Raw genomic sequence first — 17,535 nt, 5'->3', positions numbered from 1 at the left:
ATTTTTTTTTTTTTTTGTTGAAAGCCTCTAGCTGGGTTAGAGGGTTTCAAGTATCTATGGGTCTTTTTTTTTCTTTTGCACCTGAAATGTTAGAGAGAGCGAGAGATCTAAGTTGAGATTTCATATGTATACTGATATATATATCATTCTTAAGTACATAAACACAAAAAAATGTATTGAGTACACTATCCAAAATCCGAAGACATTGTTCACAAATTTTGAAAGATTCGTCTGGTTCTCTGCTTTCTTCACAACAAACTCAGTAGATCAGGTTTATATCAAGCTTCCAATAACAACAAACTCAGACCAAAACTCGTGGTTTATTTACAAACACGGTAGAGAAGGACTCTCAGTTGGATGATTCGATGTTTACCTCCCGGTCTTGGCGCTGATGACGACTGGCACTGTTACCAGAAATAGCTGATCCCACCACTGAAACCGATTGCTTCGCCAAGCGTAGGCTTCCTCGTGTTCCCAACCACACAGTATAGAAAAACCCAATCCAACCTGATCCAATCCCAAATCCATTTCCCATTCGTCAGTACATAAAGGAAGCAACTTGGGAATGTTACTTCAAGATTCCAAAAAAAAAACAGAATCAGAGCAGAGTATATAACCAACCTGAAGCTATTAAGACGGAAACAACAGCAGAAACAGTAGCGGTAGAGATGACAAACGCAGCAATAGATAAGGCTCCGATGTAAACACCAGTCAAGCAGAGAAAGAAGAGTGCCAAGAAGCCACCAGCAACAGCAAGTGAAATCAGAAGAGAAATAATGATAGCATTGGCTGTTGCTGCTACAAAGAAGAGCGTGAACACAACCAAAGCCAGTGTTGTAAGAAGAACTATAGTTCCCACCTACAACAATAATAACTAACTAAATCAGTACAGCACTACAGCCTAAGATAGATACCCATGAAAACTTGACTCAATTGGGTTCACTAAAGTACCAAGCTTTTCAACAATGGTTACAGAATCAAGACGAATTAGGGCACAAAATCCTAAACTTACCTCAGGAATCGAAATCGAATTAGGTTAAAAATCAAATCAATTCCATGAAAAAACCAATCATTGGAATCAAAAAATCAAACTTACAGTGATGACAAGCAGAGCACGAAGCGAGCTGCCTTTACGAGTCCAGAGAAGGATCTCGCGTCCTGTTCTTGCAGAAGCTTCACGAAGCTTCGGACCATTTTCAGCGACGGAGTTCTTTAAACGTTCAAGAAACGAAGACGACGACGCATCACCACCGCCGGTTTTCGAATCCGGAAACAGAACCGAACCGATCGTAAGACAAACCAATGAGTAGAGACTCTTCAAATCCTCATCGTCTTCTTCCTTCTCCACAAAGTCCGGTTTACGATGATAACCATTCTTCGTTCCTCCGTTGACGATTTCACCGACAACGCCGGCGTAGGTTTTGTTCTCCGTCTCGTCGTCGTGATCTTGCGCCATTCTTGGAAAACTAGAAACTACTCACCAGTTGTTTAGATCGGATTTAGGAAACTTACAAGGAACAAAAAGTTGGGATTTTTACTAGAAGATTAATGGGCGGACAAAACAGCTGTTTAGTTTGTGTTTCAGGACATGTGTAGCACCGACGTGGCTTTAAATCCCTGTTAACCGTAGTAGTAGATAGAGATGTCCGTGAAATCAACGCGCTCTACACATGCGTGTGGCCCTGAGTTTTTTTTTCTCTCCATTTTTGTTGTATAGTTTGGGCTTTTAAGGCTTTTTCTAATAATGACCCATCTACTTTGGACCGGCCTCTTAACCGAATGAGACAAGGTCATTTTTGAAAACTATAGTTATTTTGAAAAATACTCATTTTTAAAAAACATTTTAATGAAAATTATATTTTTGGCCTCTTAACCGAATAAGACAAGGTCATTTTTGAAAACTATGGGGGAGGTATTGGTTTAGGATTTAGAAAGAATTTTAATGACTTTAAAAGTTAGGAATAATGTTGTTATTCAATCAAGACTTTTAAAAACTCTTTAAAAATTTGGTGTTATTGGTTGTGGATTTGTAAAAAGTTATCTAAAATCTTGATAAATCTAGTGTTATTGGATTAAGAGTTTTATAAAGTCATTAAAAGTTTTATGTTATTCAAGTAAAAGAAAAGAATCTTGGATTGTTAATGAATTCAAATTTTATGTTATTGGTTTAGGATTTTATATCATTTTCTTCATAACAAAAGTCATGAAAACTCTTTCATCAAATAGAAAGATTTTACAAGATTAGAAAAAACAAATCATCAAGATTTTAAAAAACTTCATAAACAATCTCTTAGAATCCTTCATTTTTAACTTTCAATTTTCTATGATTCTAACAATCAGCAAGAACATAAAGTCATTAAGGGGGAGGTATTGGTTTAGGATTTAGAAAGAATTTTAATGACTTTATGTTCTTGCTGATTGTTAGAATCATAGAAAATTGAAAGTTAAAAATGAAGGATTCTAAGAGATTGTTTATGAAGTTTTTTAAAATCTTGATGATTTGTTTTTTCTAATCTTGTAAAATCTTTCTATTTGATGAAAGAGTTTTCATGACTTTTGTTATGAAGGAAATGATATAAAATCCTAAACCAATAACATAAAATTTGAATTCATTAACAATCCAATATTCTTTTGTTTTACTTGAATAACATAAAACTTTTAATGACTTTATAAAACTCTTAATCCAATAACACTAGATTTATCAAGATTTTAGATAACTTTTTACAAATCCACAACCAATAACACCAAATTTTTAAAGAGTTTTTAAAAGTCTTGATTGAATAACAACATATTTTACCTAACTTTTAAAGTCATTAAAATTCTTTCTAAATCCTAAACCAATACCTCCCCCTAAAATTCTTTCTAAATCCTAAACCAATACCTCCCCCTATAGTTATTTTGAAAAATACTCATTTTTTTAAAAAATTTTAAATGAAAATTATAATTTTATGTAAAATAACAATATTATCCAGGTTTAAATTTAACGTTATATTATTAGTAAATTTGAAATTTAAAGAAGAAATAAACAAGCAATCATGGTAACAGTTGCAAACTTAGTTGATGGAAGAAGCAAATGTTACATATTATGCATTGGCATTTGGCACTAACCAAATCTATAAAATAGAGATTAAACTCGGGAAATAACAAACAGGAACCCCAGTGGATTCACCCGAGAAAGCAACATCATCCCGTTTGGTTTCTTAGTCATATGTAAATAGCTGTCGACTTTGCACAAGATCACAAAACAACAACTTCTTCTTCTTTAAAATTGCTAGTGGCACGAGAGGGTAACCTGTAAATCTTGGGATACCATGCAAATCAACAGTTAAATCCAGGTCTATAGAATACATTTTGTCCCACGCCTTAGTGTTTGAATTGAACGACCATATCACTTGGTGTGGCCACTTCATCTCGGATACGCACAAGCGGTTGTGGAGGTTGCACATGACCATCCTGTAAGGATTGGAGGACTTAGAGGGAGCTTTAGAGATGACTTGAAAAGCTTCGGTGTGAAGATTATTAAACAGTTAGCTAAACCAAGTGTTTATCCTTTCTTTTTTGTTTTTCTCTCAGGCATAAATTTTCAAGTGATTCGCCAATAGAAAATTACAACAAAAGGCGAATTAGATAAGATCAGATCAAATATCTCACTCATCTCTGAACATAAATAAAGACAGACAAAACGAAAGGTTTCACTGTTGTGCATCAGCAGTGGTGTCTTTAGCAGAGGTTGAATCAGAGACAGAAGACGGGAGTGTTGCTTCCACAGAGGAAGAGACTAGGAGATTCCTGAGCTGTGTGGTGAGAGCAGTCTCTTGATGCAAAGATGATGATGAAGAAGAAGGATCTGCAGCATTGTTGTTGTAAGTGAGGACTCCCATCGGGTGATCAAATTTGCAGCTTGGACCAAACTTGCAGATCCCATACCGCGAATAGAACACGCACAGTGGTTCTCCCTGTTCCAAACCAACATCAACAACAACAAATTTACCAAACCAGATAACCGAATGCTCCAACTCTACTCTAGATAATACTTTTAAATCTCAAGTCTTTTTATAAGCTTACCAGGCGTAAAGGGAGGCCAACAGTGCTTAAGACACAATCAGGAGCTGGGGTTTGTCTGTCTCTAGGATGATGAAATTTGCAGACTGTTCCAAATTTGCAATCTCCTGTCTTCATGTAGAATTGGCATTCAAGTTGGCCTGGTCTTTCCGGGAATGCATACAAGCCGAGCGGAACATAACTACCTGAATGAAACTCGGATGAGAAGAGACCTCCTTGAGATCCTGAAGACTCTTCTGCGTCATTCTGCTGTTGGTTTCTGTAGTTCTGGTCACTTCCCGAGGGAGAAGCGAACCGAGCTGACCCTGATCAAGATATCAAAATCAAGATCCTTAAAAGTTCATAATATGATGGATGACTGAGGAAAAAAGACGTACACCGTAACTGTTCCACCCTTGAACTGATACAACACCACCTTGAGGTAGAACTAAAGAAGCAATACTAGAAGGATCTTGAAAACGAGGAGGAGTTGCAACACAAGATGTCCGCGGCCAAGAATAAGACTGTTGACCAGTGAAAGATTGAAGTGCAGAGTAAACCGGAGAACCGCGTACAGAAACCATCAATTTGGTTGATTGAGTCTGAGGATGATTGAATTTACAAGTTCCCCCAAATTTACAGTGTCCAGTTCTCAAAAAATAAGAGCAATCATCTTCGTTCTGCAAGCAAAACAGACTCATGAGAGAGGCAAAAATTTTACAAAGCAGTGGTGAAGTTAGAGAGTTAAAAGGTAGACATACTGGACGTAGAGGATAGCCTAAGACATTAATTGATACTCTTCCATCAATCCCAGCTTTGTTACTCGGATGATGAAACTTGCAAGTCACTCCAAATTTGCAGGTTCCTGTCTTCATATAAAACTGCACAAACACACAAAAAAAATGTTTTGAGACAGAGTAAAGTAATCAAAACTCAATAAGCAAAGATGTGATAAGAAGAAGACATTATTATGATCGAAAGAAGTATAGCGCTGTTGAATTCAACATTCATCTAAATCATTCCTCGTGTTGATATATAATGTGAAAAGTGAAAAACATACTTTACCTCGCATTCAGGCTGACCGATTCTTTCAGGGTATTCTCCTTTAGTCATTGCTGTTGCTATAACCTAGAAATCGGACATGAGACTTCAACTAGTAATCATACACTATTACACAACACAACACAACACACCCTCAAAGCTACAAACTTTGAGGAGCCAACAAGAAACAGAGGAAACAGACAAAAAAAAGGGTGTGTCATCAAATTCACTAAACACAGAAACGGAATCAGTACCAGTTTCCGGTCGTGAGGATGATTGAATCGACAAGTTGAACCAAACCTACAAAGTCCAGTCCTTATGTAATAAGAACAGTCTGGCTCTCCCTGACGCTCCGGATAAAACCCATCACTACCACTCATTATTTCATCTGATCCCATATTCATTTGCCACATTGTATCTAAAAATTCACAAACCCAATCAATTTTTTAATCAAAAAAACCCACAAGAAATATTCAAGCTGAGATTTTTAAGATTGAATCAGGAACATGGAAGAAAAAGGATGGTACTTTGGTGTAGCAAAGGGGAAAGAGAAGTGCTTTCCCGAGTAATGGGAACTCTGGAATCAAAATCCATAGAGATGAAGAAGAAGAACAAATGGCTTCGTCAGTGATTATGAAGTATTTAGAATACACCATAATAATTCTCTCACTCTAGAGATTTTCCGACGGGAAAGCCCATCGTTTCTCTCCTCCTCCCACGAATCCTCTTCTACCTCCTCCGGTTGTGGAGAGTTTAGAAGAATGGGCTATGGAGGAGGAGGAAGACATTAGAGGACACGTCATAGAGAGAGAAAGCATAGAGAGAGAGAGAGATAGGCGAAGGAAGTAAAAAGCGTTATCTTCGCTCCTCCACACAAAAACAAAATTGGAGATTCGGAGAAGAGAAAATAAAATAAAATAAAAACAATACTGAAAAGACTAAATTACCCTTTTTCTTCCCACTAGTTAAACTACTTCGCTAATCTATATATATATATATATATATATATTTTTAACTTTGCTAATCTAATTCTATTATGTGAAGTTATGGACTGATACTACTAAAACACATGTTTGGTGAATGATATTTGATTTATTTAGATTTTGAACCTGATTGATCTCTAACCCGAATTTCGAATTCAAATATTCTTGTTACTTAATTAAAACATAAATAAAATGGTCTTGTAATTTGTAGTGTAATAGAACATTTAAACCACATAATAGAGGTATCTGAATCCGCGGAGACGATGTCACCAATTATAAATATGTTCATTTTTGTATATTATATGGTTTAATCTTTTCTTCATCTTACTAATGCATGCATACTCGGGAAGATAAGAGATTATAAAATTAGACATTACAGTAGAAAAGATAAAACATAAAATTAAGGGCCGTGGAATGTTATTTCATCTTACAATAATTAGTCAGTTCAACTTCAATCAATAGTTTTTTCTGGAATACACTTCAAAATCCTAACTTAAGGAAAAAGGAAAAAAAAACCATAAGTTTTTTTTTGTCCAAAAAAAAAAAAAAAAAAAACCATAAGTTTTTTTCTCTAAAGTGTCAAAGAGAGATATCAATAACAAAAAAAAAAAAAAACAGTCGTGTAGATACGTAAGAGAGAAACATCGATACATAATCGAACTTATAGATTTAATATCAATGAATAAACTCTAGAGCTGCGTAGTAGGCGACGAGCACAGGCAGAGAAACCAACGTCCCGAATATCACCCTACATGTATCACAATTCATATTTAAATTATATAATAACCATTAAACAAAATTTTGGATTGAAAACTTCTTACTAATTGTTAATATGGACTTACGCTGTGCTTAGAACCTCTGCATGTAATCCATATTCCTTTGCAAAAATGAACGAAGTGATTGATTGTGGCAAAGCAGCCTGCAGATTTCGCAAACAATAAATCATCATTGATCTTTATAAAGAAAAAGTTTAATGTTTAATATCACGCCATAAATAACGATATAAAAACTACAATTATTTGTTTCAAATTCAAAATATTTTCGCTAAACTTTTCATCCGCACATCATCAAACCAAATTCAAAACTTAATCAAACAAAGCTCAATGATAAAAAAAGAAACATTTTTTTTTTGTCAAATGGAAAAAAAACATGGGGTAAATTATAGGAGAAAAGTATATAACTAATGACCTGAATGATGGCAACGCGGAGGACATCCCCGTGGAGGCCAAAGGCGATAGAACCAATAGCCATGGCGGCGGGTCCGGCAATAAACTTTAAGACCATCCCCATCACAGTTAAGCTTGTTCCACATACTATCAACTTCTCTTGAAGTGCCATGAATATCCCTGCGTACATGATATGTATGTACTCTCTGTTATCTCAATACTGATACATAATCTTTACATAGATAGATAGATGCTTTTTTGTTTTTTTTTTTGAAATAGCATAGAAAGATACTTGCATGGACATAAATAAACGTACCCATATTGAACATGGCTGTTCCTGTCCCTGCTTTTGACATTATAAGAATCGATCCCTCCAAAATGCCCGGCATCTCCAGATGCCATCTATATTTCCATCAATTGTTAGATTTTCAAGTCTTTGTTAAATATGATCATGTTGGTCATAGCTTATACTAGTACAAAATAATATCAGAACCCTAAACCCTAAAAGAAAAATAGAAAAAAAAAAAAAAAAACTTAATCACGATTGTTTCTTTGCATTTGCATGTACGTTTGCGTTTATGTTACCATCTTTATAAATGTCGAGAGACTCCGAGTCATTTTAACATGAAAACCAAAACGTACATGCGAAAAAAAAAAACAGTTGTTATATATATTTCCGCCACAATTTTACTGTAGATGGTCATGCGTCAAACTATAGATGCTTTCAGGCAATTTAAACGTTTACGTAAACAGTCTCCTGATTTCACACACTAGTTAACGTTTTTAAAAACATTTCATAAACCTAGAAAATATATACTTCAAAGATTCATTTTTACCTGTTAGAAATGAAAGCCCATGCGATCCCAAGGATGCAAGAATAGCAATTCGGATTCGTTGCAAGCTTCCACCACACGAGGGACATGACTTGAAGGAACGACTTCTCCTCTCCCACAACCACAGTTTCTCCTTTTCCACTTTCGATACTGATGTTGTCAACTTTCGTATCGCTGCTACCATTGCTACTAAATCCGGCTCTTCTTAACTCTAAGACAAACAACAAGAGCGTGAGCCATACGATGGCTTGAAATACCGAGGACTGAATCACGAGATCAACAGCCTGTTGTCCGTACATTGCCTTAGCCAATGGCACACCGACGACAAGAGAGTTCGTAAGAGTGCAGAGAGAGAAACTAGTAATGGACCAACAATAGCTTCCTTTGTTGCTATATTTGGCCCAAAACGCTAAGACCGTGACTATGATGACCTTAGAGAGGACATCGGCTGCGATGAACCGGTAATTCATGTTGAATGGGTCAACATGAGCCGTAAACTCGATGGTGAAAAGCGGCATGGTGAAATAGCAAACGAGCCGGTTTATGGCATCACATTGATCACGAGTGAAGATGTTCCACCATTTTACGGAACCATAGCCTAAAATTAAGGCTACATAGAGTGGAACCATCGCCTCGATTACCTTGTAAACATCTCCACCGCTTATCATGGTTCTATTAGAAAAACAAAATGTTAATAGTTATAGTATAAAGTTTTTGGACTTCGTGGGAGTTTGCAATATATGCTAGCAAACGAAAGGAAAGAAACTGAAGCTTGTTAAGCTCCTTGGTAGATAGTAAATGTGTTAAGTTAAAGAAACCAACATGTTCCTATTTATAGATACATTTTAAATTATACTATTTGAAGAAAAATAGAAAGATATATGAAATATTCATTTTTTTAAACAAAATTTTGGTATAACCATATATAGTATTTTTTACATTATTTTTAAATAATAGCGTTACAAATATTCATAAATCATATAGCATTAATCCCCTAAAATGGTTGCAAGCATTTAACTTTGAGAATCTTTTTTTTTTCAGTTAACCTCATAATTTTTAGCCATTAGTTTACTTAAGAAAAAATGAGAATTATCATTATCAGTACAATTGACCAGACCATGCCGTGGCATATGATTCTATTCCAATTGTTTCCTTTATATATGAGTGTAATTGTTGTGTATGACGTAAAAATGCATTTCTTCAACATTTGACTATATTTATAAAAGAATAATAATAATTAATGATAAGTGCGGATTTTTTGGCACGCCAAATACAACTGTTTTCACAGTATATTTTGTTTGCAGACTCTTTATTCTCTAATTGGCTCTTTTGAGCTTATTCTCTTGTTGTAAAAAAAAATAAAATAAAAAATAAAAATAATTAATAATAATGTTACAGAATAAAGAATAAAAGAGTGATCGGTTGCATGATCTTGAGCTCCATAACTATTAAATCGTCTCTACCAGTATATGTTTCTAGCTGTCGTAACCACAACCACATATGATGAGCATATGCTATACGTATGTAGCCTTACCAACTATAATACAGAATATATAATTAAAAACAAAACTAACTCAATAATCTTTTAAGATAAATTAGTTCTGTTTTATTATTCTTTATATATTAGTAATACCACTTTCATAAATGGGAGCAGAATATGCTCGTCCATGTAATATGAGTAAAAGTGCATGGAATCTTTTGACATGCAAATGCCGACTTGAGTATGGTTGTGCCCTACGCACCTGGCGATAGCAACCAATTTCATAACCGACAAAAAGAGATTTCTTCAAAAAAGGATTTGAAATTTAAATTAGTAATGATCTAAAATTTAAATACATGCATTACTTGTTTGACAGTAACATTCATCATGGTTTTAAAAACCAAAAGAAAAAACATCCCATGGTTTTTAGAACATATAAGAGTAAGACTGATAAATAATACTGTAATTCTTTTTTTCTGCAAATAACTTACTTTTATGAGGTTTTTCATTTTTTTTGTCATTCTTGATTCTAATATAATCACAATAGCACATGTTACTAGCTAGCTAGGTGCACAACATGTTAACTATTTCAATGACACAAATCACAAAATATTTTCTAGTACATATATTCATGATGAGAAAATTGATTCGACCTAATTACTAGAGAATCACGCACATGGCATAAATGATCTGGAAAGCATATAATTATGTTTTGATTTGATAATAACCTTTCATGGTTTTGGAATGATAAAACGATACCCATCTTTACCAAAGATTTGGATCAAAGAAATAAATAAATATAAAGAGTCATTATTTGTGTACGTATACATATAGTGTCGGACCAAAACAAAGGAAAGGGAATTTGACTGATGGAACAAGAATTAAAATTGGTGGATTAGAAATATGTGAAAACGTGGAGCATCCTTCACTGGTGAAATTGAGGGATCATATATAAGCGTGAATAATAATGCTAGTAGAATAAGTTCTATTTATCACTTGATGACTACAAATCTATAATATGCTTTTAACAATTTCTTTTGATGTGTTGATAATACAGTCTTGTATACACATACTAATAAAGAGTTTAAATTTTATTCATATTATTCATCATCCATACATATTTTCGTTATTATTCTTCAATTATGTCAGAAATAGCTAGCATTGATTTGAGGGTTTATTCCAGATTTCCAAACCCATCTAATTAGAAATAGTTAATTTGAAATTTTGACGTCATGATGTTTTATCCCAAACCTGCAAATAATTGAAGTTCTTCAGACCAGAAAACATAATATGTTCTTCCTAAAGTATATATTTTTTTAACTTATATGTTTGGTTTTTAATAAATAAATCTATATATGAAATGATCTGATACAGTACTAAACAGAATTGTAATGATGTTGTTACAGTTACAAATCAAATCAGAAGAAACAAAATAAAAGGAGAGGATGTCGTTTGTCGAAAAGATGTTCACTAACAATCATTGAAGACTGAAGCTAGTAAATAGCAGCAATAGAAGGATATATATATATATATATACCATAATATACAATCATATCAGTATAAACATATGACTTCTCCAATATAATCATCAATATCCACACACTAATCTTTCTTACAATTCCGTATTAAGAAAAACAACAACAATTTTCGTAAAGGCATATATTTTGTTCTTTTAGACTTGGGGAAAAGAGGAAACTCCTACACCAAGTGCAGGTGGAATAAATCCTCTATTTGAAACGACTTCACTACTTCTGTTCCTTTTTTTTTTCTTAAATAATAATAAGAAAATTGTTTGTGGCTCACAGTAATCTGCTCCTTCATGCTTCGTCACTCAATATATGCTACATCACCTACTTGTTGTACTCCTTTCCTTTGCGATCACATCATGTTTTTATATCATGGGAACATTCGTTTTTTTTTCAAGAGAAGAGAAGATGAAGGAAGATGTTTTCAAGTTCTTTAACAACAACGACAACAAAAAAAAAAAGACGTTTTCAATATTGTTCTCGCATCAACACTCTCTGATGTAAATACAAAGTCTTAAGTACATGCCATTTACTCATACATTATGTCTAATAAAACTACTATACTTCAAAACTTGAAGGGCACAACACACTATACATATATGATATAACACCAAAGAGATCCAGATCAAGATCAGTATTTGATTATCAGTTTCCCAAGATTAGTAGGGGGACTTGACAAGAAAACTGATAATTTAGTTTTATTATATTAAAAAAATACAAGAAAACTAGTGTAAAATGTTTATAAATATTTTTGATCACCGCGCGAAACAGAAGGTATTCTCATGTAGTTAGATTATAGCGGTTTGTTTGGTCTGGGGGGAAATTTTGATGGGTAAACCGAACCGGATAACACAAACCAGTCGGTTATTTCAAATTTGTTGGTTCTTGACCTTTTGACGAAGTCAAGTCACTTTACTTAACAGGCTGGTTCTTCTAATTAAAGCTGTACACCAAATAATACTGTAGTAATAAAGTGATTAAAACTTAAATTCCTTTCTTGCCCCTTTAGTTCTTCTCCTTCTCTCTCTCTCTCTCTCTCTCACCCGCCTTCGTCTTCTTCGGTCTTCGTTTCTTCATCTCGAAGCTCCGAGATGGCGTGCCCTCAAAACTCCATAACATACAACGCCACGCGCTGTGCGTGCGGGATTGGTCAGCTTCTTAACCGGAGCTCCGGTAGCTGCGAAATCTTCGGTTGGCCTTCGGAGATCTCAACGGACAAAGATGTCAGCTACAGCGTAGTATCATTCGCCGAGACTTTATTCGCTTTCGACAGGATCCGTAAGTTCACGCAGTCTCAAGCTGTGTTCTTAGAAGCCACGCTCGTTATGCTTCTCTCCTGGTTAGTCTTTTGCTTCTTCCTAAGGTTCACAAAGCTCGGCGATGGTCGTAATGTCTGGTTCAATCTCCGTTGGTGGATTACTCGACTTGATGTCTTCTTCTCCACTAGACATTGGCTCGTTAGTGCCCTCTCTCCACTCCTCCTTTGAGCTTTTGTGTTTCTTCTATCAATTTTGGTTCTTTTTAGGTTACCAATTTAAGTTTTGAAATCTTGCAGGATGATCAGCAAATTGTCAAGAAACGTAAAACAGAACTTGGTGGAACGTTGTCTGTTGCGAGCTGGATTGTTTTCATTGGACTATTCGCTGCGTGAGTTTTGAAAAGCTTGAGAATTTTAGTCTTCTTGTCCGTTGAAACTTAAAGAAACAAACACTGACTTGCTTATTAAAGTTTCTTAACAGGCTGCTTTACCAAATCATAACCAAGAGAACAATTGAAGTTCACAATGTGAGAGCTACTAGTTCTCCAGATTTAATCTCGTTCGAGAACGATTTGGAGTTTAACATCACTGCTGTCTCTGATATGAGTTGCTCGAATCTACGAGGAATCGGTAATGTGGTCACTGGCAATCCCGGTTTCAGCGAATTCAAAGTTTCTTCGCTTTCTAGTTTAGGAAACTATACTTGTCAGAATACAACTTCAGGGCCTACTGTGAATTTCAAGTGTACAAGGTGTCGTCTCACCAGCGATTACATCTATATCTCGTGGCATTTCGTTGATCTTCCTGATTCTCCTGCTGCTGCTGTTGGATTTAAGTTTAACTTAACGTCTAAGAATGGAGCTCACAAGAAGCATATGAGTTTTGTTAGTGGCACTCTGAGAAACGGAAGCATCCTTGATGAAAGTCCTGTTACTTTCCGTGGAACTGAAGGGAACATTTTGAAGTTTAATCTGTTTCCTCAGATTTACCATCATTTGCATGATCTAAAGCTAATCCAACCTCTGTTTCACGAGTTTATCCCTGGCTCAGTTTACCGAGACACTAATCAGCTTCAGGCATCTATGGGGAGGTCGACAGATGGCATACTCAACACTACATTGTTCATCAACTATCTCTCTGCTTATATTGTTGAGATCGACCATGAAAATATACTTGGTCCTGGTAAGTAACTTTACTCCATTTACTTTGTCCAATCACTTCTTGTGAATCCTTCAAGTCTTTGTAGTTATTTCTTATGAACTGGAGATGTACACTTCTGTTTATAGTTGCACCGCGAAATGCAGGCATGTACATCGTCCAGTATCTTGATTTAGTGTGCAGTAAGAGAATACAAGAGCAGCTTCAGTTATAACTTAAATATCTTTTTCTTTTCTGGTTGCTATTTTACAGTTAGCTTCCTTGCCGATCTTGGTGGTTTGTATTGCATCAGTATTGGCATATTCTTCTACCTACTAGTGCAGGTTTGAAGCCTTCTTATCTTCTCTACTTCACGTTTACCTTTCCTTTCGTTCGCTTTTCTCTCTTCTTGAAGGAGACTTCTCAAAAGTTTGGTATTCATGATATATGTAGTAGAGCGAGTGTTTACTGTCGTATTTGAAAATTCTTTAGTCATTTTTGAGCTAATTCTGATGGTGGTAACTCGGGTCTTTAAATAGTGTGAGTACAGGGTCAAGAAGCTGCGAAATGAAGATACTGTGTTCAGGAAGATACGGAATCGTCGTAAAGCTCTAGATCACTGGGATAAAGTAATTGGTTTCCCCTCTCCTCTTTTTGGCTTTTCTTCTTGCAATAGCCTTGTTTCTTATTACAAGTTGCTCATAGAATACTTCTCATTTAGCTGAGAAGATATGTTGCATACACATGGGATTGCAGCATATTGGTCGATGATGCCATCAAAACGAAAAATGTATCAGCAATTTGTGGTTTGAACAGACCTTCAACATCTTCTAATAACTCAGAAGGTGGATCATCAAGAACAAAAGCGGAGCATTCTATCATGTCAAACAAGAAACCTAGCTTATGCGTTGAGAAGGTAAACAACTCTTTATTTGTGAGTTCTCCTTTCCTACTTGACCCTTGGAGTTCTTAATTGTCTATTTTTATCCAGAATGCAATTCCACAACCTGCAAGTCTAGAAATGAGCTCTTTCGATTCGGCTTCTTCTCTGGCTAATGGAGATAGTATCTCAAATAAGAAGAGTATAAGCCACTCTTCTCAAAGTCATCCACTCTCTCGTAGTGAAGACGATATAATCCCTCTACCTCCTCCAATGGGTATGGCTTACACTTTTGCCATTTTAAGATAATTTTAACATCCATACTGTTCCAATTGATCTTTGATTTAGTAGAAGTAGATGTGTCGTACAGTTTAGGTTTTAGAGGTAGAAGTGGAAAATAAGTATAGATCTAAATTGAGTCTGTTTGAGGAGAAACACTGGTTGCAACAAGGATCTCAATCAAAATCTTTGTTGGTAATATGATTTAAAAAACCTGAACTCTTGCCACTAGTACTGTTTCTATTGCAGAGTTCAATGAAGGGTCCTCTGGCTCAGAAGTGGACGCAATGGACATCAAGAAGAAATTTCAACTTCTGTATGACTACAATGTGTTGCTTAGGGAAAAACTTATAGACACTCAATCTTTGCTCAATGCTTTGGCACCCAAAGCATCATCATCTTCAACCACGGAACACGGTGCATAGAAGTTAGAACTAAGAGTTTGCCTAACATGTATTGTTTCTATTCTCTTTGTAACTTCCACATTTATAGAACAAAAGGAATGACCAATCTTGTATCTTTGTGAATATACCAAGTTGTTTAATAGTAGCAAATTTATTCTACAAGATGATAATAGAAACGAATTAAAAGCGACGCAATATATATTGTCATCAAGTTGAGTACCAGATGGGTTTCATCAGTCAAGGTTTACATTATTGAAAAACTCAAAAACATGCTTATAATTAGATAAAAACAAAGAAATAAACATGATGATACTTAAGCAAACGACTTTGGTAAAATCTCTGATAGAAGTGATAAAGGAACCTATAAAGGAATCTAACCTCAAGAGTGATAAAGGAACCTAACCTCAAGAGGGAGATTCATCAGTTTAACTTTAACCGCTAGAATTAACAGAATTCCAGAGCTGGACCCACTTAACCATAGCATCAGCTGCTTGCGTGAAGGCAGGATCATCTGAACCTAACTGCTCTCTCACCGCCTTAGCAAGCTCAATCACACAATCTTCAACTTTGAGTGCAGTCTCAGGCAATTTCAGTGACTCGAAAAAGGGAACACTTTTCTCCATCAGCTTCATTCCTTCCCATTTCTTCCTCAAACTCTTCACCGCATCTCCTCTCTCGTTTCTCCAGACATAAGGCAGTCCAGTTTTCACACCATAACCCAAATGATCAGAGATATGTTTCAGACACATCCCACACCAAACATCTTCAAGTGTTTCCCATCTCACTTTCCCTTCTCCAGCGATTCTGAGTGCAGGAACCAAAGCTGGACCAACCAACTCGCGGTTAAAAGCTATGTTGATTCCACTTATGGGTAGCATAGCCTTAGCAGGGACAGTCATAACCGCATCCACATATGCAGTGTTCCTTTGCTCTGTCTTGAGAGCTTGTGTTGGAGCATCAAGATCAGCTAGATTAAGCCAAAGTCCACAAGATGCAGCACAAGGGACACCACTTCTGAGACTGAAAGGGTATCCACGGACAAAATCCGCTCCTTCACAATAAGGATCATAAAGGGTATTGAAGAAGAGAGGCGTGGCAGGGTTTTCGAGGTTGATCACGTGCTGAGAAACAGCATCCACCAGGAACCCCTTGGGATCTTTAGCCGGGACACAATCATCATCAATTGAGACAATGTACTTCTTTTTAGATACGAGATAACCAAAATATCTGCAAGAATAACCAGAGAACATGGTGGCATTGGATGCGCCCACAACTTTTTCCATGTCAGTCTTGGAGTAGACATCAACATCAAAGCCTTCTGGTATGTTGAGTTCTTCCTTAAGCTCAGGATCTTTGACAACAATCAGATGGAAACCGGAGAAGAAGGACTTCCAGCTGGTCAGAAACTGAGTTAGGTCAGCGTTAAGAGCCCCAATGACAATGTCGACTTCATTCTTGTTGATCTCAGCTGAAGACATCTTTGATTTTCAACAATCTTTTAAGCAGCAAAGTTAAAAGCTTTTCTTCTGCAAGATACATCAAAACTTGAACTTGGTCAGAAAATCCCCAAACAGCATCAATGTGAACCAATATTAACAGAATCAAATATCGAAACAAATCAAGGGCAAAGAGATAATTTTTTAGCTCACATCACTCATCAGTGCATATTAGAAAAATAAAATCTAATCAAAACAAACGATCCCCATAACATCAAACCTAATCAAATTAAAGATCTACTTCTCAGTCAACTCATGGATCGCATTAAAAGTATGGTAAAAAAATTGAAACCAACAAGTGGAATCATAACAATCGAAAACTGATTAATCTACTACGATCCTGTTACCAAGAAAAATCACATTTTTACAGAAACAAAAACGAGAATCGAATGATACCCAGAAAAAAATAAACGAAGTAGCAGATAAAACAAAGCAATACCCAGAAATTATAGCTAATCTACGACACGAAAAAACCTTGTTTTCGTTGGCGAGAGAGATTGACCTGATTCAAGGTTGGGAGAGAAAGCAGCAGATCCAAGGTTCTTTTTTTTTTTTTTTTTTGGTTCAGAGGGGGATAAACACAAAATCGTGGGAATGAATTAGATTTTTATCACTTTACTGTAGAATTGGTCCAAAAACGTCTCGCGCATTTGCTGCTACGTCCCGCAATTTTCTCTTTGATCGATCGTGCGTTAAAGTGCCCAAACACTTCTTCGATTCTAATCAAACCACAACCAATTCAAACCGAAACTAACCAATCCGGTTTGAAATAAGCTAAGGTTTTATTTGGTTTTTTGAATCAGAGCATCAAAACTGATTGATATACGTAACCATATCACTATGATTCGTTTCAACACAGAACCGAGCCAAACCATTTGGTCTAATTTGATCAAGAATTTACCGGTTTTGAGAACGAACCGAAAGTGAAGTAAATCAACGAGTCCATCATCCAAACCGAACGAAGTTTTGGTTGTTGTTGTAACTTGTAAAGTGACTATTTAGAAACTGAAT

At 35.8% G+C, this 17,535-nt stretch overlaps 5 protein-coding genes across 8 annotated transcripts; 1 reads left to right on the top strand and 4 right to left on the bottom strand.

Annotated features, from left to right (window-relative positions):
• Positions 1-108: 108 nt before the first annotated feature.
• LOC104735688 (uncharacterized) lies at positions 109-1,628 on the bottom strand. The gene is made up of 3 exons (XM_010455517.3): positions 1,097-1,628; positions 622-859; positions 109-507 (listed from the first exon to the last, which is right to left on the bottom strand). Exons 1-3 carry the CDS (start codon positions 1,454-1,456, stop codon positions 350-352), a joined length of 756 nt encoding a protein of 251 aa, XP_010453819.1. The 5' UTR covers positions 1,457-1,628; the 3' UTR covers positions 109-349.
• A 1,862-nt stretch (positions 1,629-3,490) lies between these two features.
• LOC104735686 (zinc finger CCCH domain-containing protein 57-like) lies at positions 3,491-5,963 on the bottom strand. The gene is made up of 7 exons (XM_010455516.3): positions 5,610-5,963; positions 5,337-5,500; positions 5,107-5,169; positions 4,803-4,922; positions 4,440-4,721; positions 4,066-4,367; positions 3,491-3,956 (listed from the first exon to the last, which is right to left on the bottom strand). The coding sequence occupies exons 1-6, from the start codon at positions 5,674-5,676 to the stop codon at positions 4,176-4,178; spliced, it is 888 nt and encodes a 295-aa protein (XP_010453818.2). The 5' UTR covers positions 5,677-5,963; the 3' UTR covers positions 3,491-3,956; positions 4,066-4,175.
• A 481-nt stretch (positions 5,964-6,444) lies between these two features.
• On the bottom strand, positions 6,445-9,046 carry LOC104735685 (auxin efflux carrier component 5). The gene is made up of 5 exons (XM_010455515.3): positions 8,068-9,046; positions 7,548-7,633; positions 7,254-7,411; positions 6,908-6,984; positions 6,445-6,813 (listed from the first exon to the last, which is right to left on the bottom strand). The coding sequence occupies exons 1-5, from the start codon at positions 8,730-8,732 to the stop codon at positions 6,741-6,743; spliced, it is 1,059 nt and encodes a 352-aa protein (XP_010453817.1). The 5' UTR covers positions 8,733-9,046; the 3' UTR covers positions 6,445-6,740.
• Positions 9,047-12,015: 2,969 nt separating this feature from the next.
• LOC104735684 (uncharacterized) lies at positions 12,016-15,190 on the top strand. Of its 2 annotated transcripts, none has more exons than XM_010455514.3 (8): positions 12,016-12,527; positions 12,626-12,717; positions 12,810-13,510; positions 13,739-13,809; positions 14,005-14,094; positions 14,187-14,381; positions 14,457-14,622; positions 14,874-15,190. In XM_010455514.3, the coding sequence occupies exons 1-8, from the start codon at positions 12,162-12,164 to the stop codon at positions 15,047-15,049; spliced, it is 1,857 nt and encodes a 618-aa protein (XP_010453816.1). In that variant the 5' UTR covers positions 12,016-12,161; the 3' UTR covers positions 15,050-15,190. The 2 variants fall into 2 exon arrangements, with proteins under 2 accessions (XP_010453816.1, XP_087337011.1); XM_087480885.1 differs by having other exon boundaries at positions 12,799-13,510.
• Positions 15,191-15,200: 10 nt separating this feature from the next.
• Positions 15,201-17,333, bottom strand: LOC104735683 (putative UDP-arabinopyranose mutase 5). Of its 3 annotated transcripts, none has more exons than XM_087480889.1 (2): positions 17,027-17,333; positions 15,201-16,554 (listed from the first exon to the last, which is right to left on the bottom strand). In XM_087480889.1, the coding sequence occupies exon 2, from the start codon at positions 16,504-16,506 to the stop codon at positions 15,460-15,462; it is 1,047 nt and encodes a 348-aa protein (XP_087337015.1). In that variant the 5' UTR covers positions 16,507-16,554; positions 17,027-17,333; the 3' UTR covers positions 15,201-15,459. The 3 variants fall into 3 exon arrangements, with proteins under 3 accessions (XP_087337015.1, XP_087337016.1, XP_087337017.1); XM_087480890.1 differs by having other exon boundaries at positions 16,999-17,256; XM_087480891.1 differs by having other exon boundaries at positions 16,964-17,218.
• Between the last annotated feature and the right edge of the window lie 202 nt (positions 17,334-17,535).

This window comes from Camelina sativa, chromosome 13 (assembly GCF_030686135.1).
Source record: "Camelina sativa cultivar CO46 ecotype springtype chromosome 13, ASM3068613v1".
In the NCBI taxonomy this organism is placed as follows: Eukaryota; Viridiplantae; Streptophyta; class Magnoliopsida; order Brassicales; family Brassicaceae; genus Camelina; species Camelina sativa.
This window is presented reverse-complemented; position numbering and strand designations above follow the sequence as displayed.

Excerpts from the sequence above, each read along its gene's own strand:
- LOC104735688 (XM_010455517.3), bottom strand. The coding sequence starts at position 1,456 with ATGGCGCAAGATCACGACGACGAGACGGAGAACAAAACCTACGCCGGC. Across the intron at positions 860-1,096 it reads GTGCTCTGCTTGTCATCACT|GTGGGAACTATAGTTCTTCT; the intron begins GTAAGTTTGATT and ends TTATTGTTGTAG. Across the intron at positions 508-621 it reads TTCCGTCTTAATAGCTTCAG|GTTGGATTGGGTTTTTCTAT; the intron begins GTTGGTTATATA and ends GGATTGGATCAG.
- LOC104735683 (XM_087480889.1), bottom strand. The coding sequence starts at position 16,506 with ATGTCTTCAGCTGAGATCAACAAGAATGAAGTCGACATTGTCATTGGG.
- LOC104735684 (XM_010455514.3), top strand. The coding sequence starts at position 12,162 with ATGGCGTGCCCTCAAAACTCCATAACATACAACGCCACGCGCTGTGCG. Across the intron at positions 12,528-12,625 it reads TCTCCACTAGACATTGGCTC|GATGATCAGCAAATTGTCAA; the intron begins GTTAGTGCCCTC and ends GAAATCTTGCAG. Across the intron at positions 12,718-12,809 it reads TTCATTGGACTATTCGCTGC|GCTGCTTTACCAAATCATAA; the intron begins GTGAGTTTTGAA and ends GTTTCTTAACAG.
- LOC104735686 (XM_010455516.3), bottom strand. The coding sequence starts at position 5,676 with ATGGATTTTGATTCCAGAGTTCCCATTACTCGGGAAAGCACTTCTCTT. Across the intron at positions 5,501-5,609 it reads TTCCCCTTTGCTACACCAAA|ATACAATGTGGCAAATGAAT; the intron begins GTACCATCCTTT and ends GTGAATTTTTAG. Across the intron at positions 4,923-5,106 it reads TCGGTCAGCCTGAATGCGAG|TTTTATATGAAGACAGGAAC; the intron begins GTAAAGTATGTT and ends GTGTTTGTGCAG.
- LOC104735685 (XM_010455515.3), bottom strand. The coding sequence starts at position 8,732 with ATGATAAGCGGTGGAGATGTTTACAAGGTAATCGAGGCGATGGTTCCA. Across the intron at positions 7,634-8,067 it reads TGGGCTTTCATTTCTAACAG|ATGGCATCTGGAGATGCCGG; the intron begins GTAAAAATGAAT and ends ATGGAAATATAG. Across the intron at positions 6,814-6,907 it reads GCAGAGGTTCTAAGCACAGC|GGTGATATTCGGGACGTTGG; the intron begins GTAAGTCCATAT and ends TGATACATGTAG.